This window comes from Pelophylax lessonae (genome assembly GCF_965119305.1).
Source record: "Pelophylax lessonae genome assembly, chromosome: 9".
Lineage (NCBI taxonomy): Eukaryota > Metazoa > Chordata > Amphibia > Anura > Ranidae > Pelophylax > Pelophylax lessonae.
Window position 1 is genome coordinate 95,219,445 of NC_138776.1, and position 6,000 is coordinate 95,225,444.

Genomic DNA, 6,000 nt, shown 5'->3' on the forward strand with positions numbered 1-6,000 from the left:
AAGAATTTATTTTTGAATGAGACAGTATGAAAATTGCTTGTCTGACCATTCGCTGGACCAATTTTAAAGGACTTTTCGCTTGACTACTATGTCAATGTCTCAATTTTCATAGAACAAATGTTCTACTTCTGGAATAACTTTGACAACTGCATGCACATAGGTCGAGTTACATTTTTTTGCAAATTAAATTATTAGAAATTTGTTCCTTTTTAGATTCAAAAAAAATTTGCATTGATTTTTTTTTTTTATTTTCACTCACTCTGGTCAAAACTGATTGAATAGTACTCTTCAACTCTTAGCTAATTGAATGAAATGCCAATCTGCTGCTGGTTTTCCAGCATGCTCATTCGACAGACGCTGGTCATGAGATCGGCTTCTGTGAAACAAGGACCTCTACACACGGGCCCGAATGACAGCCAGTATCTACTATACTGGCTGATTTTGTCCAATATTCAGCCTGTGTGTATGGGACTTTAGATAACCCCGTCTAATATGGAGCACTTTTTTTTATTATGGAACAATATATATATATATATATATATATATGTACACCAGTGGTGCGCCCCATGTCTTGTTCCTTTTGGTTTCACTCAGATAACCTATTGTTTGAGGCAACCTGGACCATCTACCTATCATTTAGAAGCCTTTAGCATCTTCTGCTATTTATTTTTGGACTTTGGGATAGAGGAGGACTCAGAATTGTTGGGTATGAATTTTTCTGTGTGTATGTACATTCTCTGGCTTTAATACTTAATGAGTTACAGGAGTATGCAGGTCGGGAAAGCCAAAAATCTTTATCTGCATACTTCTTTTGTGTTAGTGACTCAAAATAGGATCAGAGTCAGAGGATCAGCATGACAGCCAGGCAACTAGCATTTTCAGAATCTGAAATCAGCAAAGCAAGGCTCTGTGTTTCTCTTAGGATAAACAGCTATTTACCGCATTCTAATTTAGTATTCTTTTTTTGCAGGGCCTAATGCAAGATCCATTCCGGTTTGCTGAGCGCGGTCAAGCCAGTAATTCAGGCAGTTGCTGTGAATCAAAATCATGTTCCTGAAACTAGGATGTGCAGAATCATCGCTAAGGAACAGTTTTGTGACGAATAAAAAAACTATGGGGCATATATACCAAGTTTTACTGGGAAAAAGCAATATCACTTTGCCAGTCTTTGATAAAAGTTAACTTAATTTTAATTTACTTAATTTACTTTAATCTGCCCGTGGTTTTTAAGATCATTTATCAAAGATCAAAGTTTAAGCCATCAAAGTGATTTTTCAGTGCAGCCTGTCAGAGTTAGGAGAAAATAATACTCATCAATGTGTTAACTGCAATTTCTAGCTGACTTGTTAGTTAAAAGGGTGTTAATAAATCTGCGTAACGATTTGTCCAGTGGAATATCTGATACATTCATTCAGTACCAATATGGCAAAACCAAATGTTCTCCTTATATTTCCACTACATATATAAAATAAAGTTTAGGAAAATACCATGTTATGGCCACTAGATGAAGCTGAGGATCATACTAAATAAACACCTATTTCCTCAGCTTCATCTAGTTGCCATATTGCAGTATTTTCCCTAACCACTGTTTTTTTTTTGACCTGTAGAAAAAATAGACTGAGAACATCTCAGGGCTTCTGTTGAAATGGAAAATTGACTACTTTTGTGGGGGAACAACTACATATTTTCTTTGTGCCAGAAAGAGACATCAGAATCATTGCTATCGTTACTTTCTATACCTGATGACGAATTTTCCCACGAATAGCATCAGCATTATGGTTGCCCTCCAAGAGCTGACTGTATCTGTAAGACTATTTCAGGATGACACGTCATTTCTCCTGCACCATCCTATGGAGCAGGAGAAAGTAGTTTTTACACAATTGCATATATAAAAATATGTTTGTGTTTTTTTCACTTTAAAAATGTCTCTTTCATTAACAAAAAAAAAGGACTCCCTACTGTATTATATGGAAGAGGTCAATACCTTCCACAGCCACCTAGAAAAACATCAGGGGATTGGGGGGGGGGGGGGGGAGACTTACATCCTATTTTCACATCCATTTGTTTGAAGTGTTTTGTAGATTAAAGTCTGACTACTAAACAGCACCATATTTCACAACCTGACATCTGTTCACTGTAATTGAATCAATTGTTTCTTTACAGATAGCCAACAGGTGGTGACAGTCACCATTTCTTCTATAGACTATTCCCTTAGATACAGATCGTTTGGTTGTTGTGGTCTTTACAGTACATTAAATTAAGTACATTTGCTATGTTTTTGGCTGAATTAAATCTTAAAGAGGAGAATATCCTCTTTGTTGCACACAGCATGAGTCTATCATTTTTATAGTATAGCAATGCCTTCCAATTTTGATGCCAATTTAAGAATGAATTCCAGGCATGGCAATATGGGTAGAGTTACACTGCTCCAGCTTGGACCAATGTAAGTATGAATGAACTAAACCTTTGGGATCCCAGTAGAAGCTGGGCACCACTACTCCAGTAATCTCCACTAGCTGCTGGGCCCTGTGCCACGTGGCTGCCCTGCTGCATTGTGAACATTTAGGACAATTGAAACTGCTCGCTCAACATGGTGTGCCTACTACAGTGATTTCCAGCTTCCATGAGGATCCCACACATAAAAATTGCAATACCTGGAATTCAGCTTTAAAGAACAGCATGTGAGTGTATACAGAATCTCACAAAAGTGAGTACACCCCTCACATTTTTGTAAATATTTTATTATATCTTTTCACGTGACACCACTGAAGAAATGACACTTTGCTACAATGTAAAGTAGTGAGTGTATAGCTTGTATAACAGTGTAAATTTGCTAGATATAACTCAACACGCAGCCATTAATGTCTAAGCGGCTAGCAACAAAAGTGAGTACACACCTAAGTGAAAATCTCCAAAGTGTCAATATTTTGTGTGGCCACCATTATTTTCCAGCACTGCCTTAACCCTCTTGGGCATGGTGTTCACCAGAGCTTCACAGGTTGCCACTGGAGTCCTCTTCCACTCCTCCATGATGACATCACAGAGCTGGTGGATGTTAGAGACCTTGAGCTCCTCCACCTTCCGTTTGAGGATGCCCCACAGATGCTCAATAGAGTTTTGGTCTGGAGACCTGGTTGGCCAGTCCATCACCTTTACCCTCAAGTTTCTTTAGCAAGGCAGTGGTGGTCTTGGAGGAGTGTTTGGGGTCGTTATCATGTTGGAATACTGCCCTGCAGCCCAGTCTCTGAAGGGAGGGGATCATGCTCTGCTTCAGTAAGTCACAGTACATGCTGGCATTTATGGTTCCCTCAATGAACTGTAGCTCCCCAGTGTCGGCAGCACTCATGCAGGCCCAGACCATGACACTCCCACCACCATGCTTGACTGTAGGCAAGACACACTTGTCTTTGTACTCCTCACCTGGTTGCCACCACACACGCCTGACACCATCTGAACCAAATACGTTCATCTTGGTCTCATCAGACCACAGGACATGGTTCCAGTAATCCATGTCCTTAGTCTACTTGTTTTCAGCAAACTGTTTTCAGGCTTTCTTGTGCATCATCTTTTAGAAGAGAAATCCTTCTGGGATGACAGCCATGCAGACCAATTTGATGCAGTGTGCAGCGTATTGTCTGAGCACTGTCAGGTTGACCCCCCATCCCTTCAACATCTGCAGCAATGCTGGCAGCATTCATATGTCTATTTTCCAATGACAACCTCTGGATATGACGCTGAGCACATGCACTCAACTTCTTTGGTCGACCATGACGAGGCCTGTTCTGAGTGGAACCTGTCCTGTTAAACCGCTGCATGGTCTTGGCCACTGTGCTGCAGCTCAGTTTCAGGGTCTTGGCAATCTTCTTATAGCTTAGGCCATCTTTATGTAGAGCAACAATTCTTTTTTTCAGATCCTCAGAGAGTTCTTTGCCATAGTTACATAGTTACATAGTTAGTGAGGTTGAAAAAAGACATCAGTCCATCCAGTTCAACCTATGATGCGTGTGTGTGTTTGCTTTTAACCGTACATTGTATACCCCTGTATGTTGTGGTCTTTAAGGTGTCCATCTAATAGTTTTTTGAAACTATCAAGGCTCCCCGCTGATACGACTGCTTGTGGAAGAGAATTCCACATCCTTACCGTTCTTACAGTGAAGAACCCCTTACGCACTTTAAGGTTAAACCGCCTTTCCTCTAGTTTTAGTGAGTGGCCACGTGTCTTATTGTATCTCCTTTCTCTGAATAGTTTGTTCCTTATGCTCGGGTCACCAGTACAGTATTTGTACATTGATATCATATCCCCCCTCAATCGTCTTTTCTCCAGAGAGAAAAGGTTCAGGGCTTGTAGTCTTTCCTCATAGCTGATGTCCTCCATTCCCCTAATTATTTTTGTTGCCCTTCTCTGGACTTTCTCCAGTTCCAGCACATCCTTCCTGAGGACCGGTGCCCAGAACTGGACAGCATACTCCAGATGTGGCCGAACCAGAGTCTTGTAGAGTGGGAGAATAATCTCTTTATTTCTGGAGTGAATCCCCTTTTTTATACATCCCAGTATTCTGTTGGCTTTGCTTGCGGCGGCTTGGCATTGCATGCCACTGCCAAGCTTGTTGTCTACCAGTACCCCCAAGTCCTTTTCCATCCTAGACTCACCCAGAGGTTCCCCCCCTAGTGAGTAGCTTGCTTTCTGGTTTCTGGCCCCCAAGTGCATTACTTTACATTTATCAACATTAAACCTCATCTGCCATGTAGTTGCCCACCCCGTTATTTTGTTCAGGTCTGCTTGCAAGGTTTCCACATCCTGCATAGAAGATATTGGCATGCCTAGTTTAGTATCATCTGCAAATACTGAGATTGTGCTAGATATCCCCTCCTCTAGATCATTTATGAACAAATTAAACAGGATTGGTCCCAGGACAGAACCCTGGGGGACCCCACTTTCCACACCCGCCCAATCCGAGTACTCCCCATTAATCACCACCCTCTGTACTCTCCCCTGGAGCCAGTTCTCTATCCAGTTACTCACCTTCTGATCCATACCTACCTTCCTTAGTTTGTACAGTAAGCGTTTGTGGGGAACGGTGTCAAAGGCCTTTGCAAAGTCCAGATACACCACATCCACAGGCTTACCTTTATCTAGGTGGCTGCTCACTTCATCGTAGAAGGTTAATAGATTGGTTTGGCACGAACGATTTTTCATGAATCCATGCTGATTACTACTTATAATACCGTTTTCATTACTAAAGTCTTGTATGTGGTCCCTTAACATCCCCTCCAAAATTTTGCAGACTACAGATGTTAGGCTGACCGGCCTATAGTTACCCGGGATATATCTCGGCCCCTTCTTAAATATTGGTACCACGTTGGCTTTTTTCCAATCAGCTGGCACCATACCCGTCTGTAAACTATCCTTAAAGATCAAGAATAATGGTCTGGCGATCACCTGGCTGAGCTCATTAAGAACCCTCGGGTGCAAGCCATCTGGTCCCGGGGATTTATTTATGTTAAGTTTCTCTAGTTTGGCTCTAAGTCTATCTTCTGTTAGCCATGGTGGCACTTCCTGAGGTGTATTATTTAGTTCGGCCTTACAAGCTGGGTTTGTGTAGCCCCCCGATTCTTTTGTGAAGACTGAAGAGAAGAAATGATTTAACACTTCCGCCTTTTCTCTGTCCTCAGTGGCCATATTTCCTTTATCATCTTTTATGGGGCCAATGTGTTCTGTTCATGCCATGAGGTGCCATGTTGAACTTCCAGTGACCAGTAGGAGAGATTGAGAGCGATAACACCAAATTTAACACACCTGCTCCCCATTCACACCTGAGAGCTTGTAACACTAACAAGTTACATGAAACCGTGGAGGGAAAATGGCTAATTGGGCCCAATTTGGACATTTTGACTTAGGGGTGTACTCACTTTTGTTGTCAGCAGTTTAGACATTAATGATTGAGAGTTATTTTGAGGGGACAGCAAATTTACACTGTTATACAAGCTGTAGATCACTCT

The 6,000-nt window shown here is 41.6% G+C and overlaps 1 protein-coding gene across 1 annotated transcript in view; it reads left to right on the forward strand.

The window, feature by feature from the left end:
• LOC309563790 (arsenite methyltransferase-like) overlaps positions 1-1,086 on the forward strand; it is a 102,027-nt gene extending 100,941 nt beyond the window's left edge. Inside the window, exon 11 of the mRNA XM_082268403.1 lies at positions 971-1,086. Coding sequence (XP_082124529.1) covers positions 971-1,057 — 87 coding nt within the window. The 3' untranslated portion in view covers positions 1,058-1,086. The remainder of the gene's footprint in view (positions 1-970) is intronic.
• Positions 1,087-6,000: the final 4,914 nt, after the last annotated feature.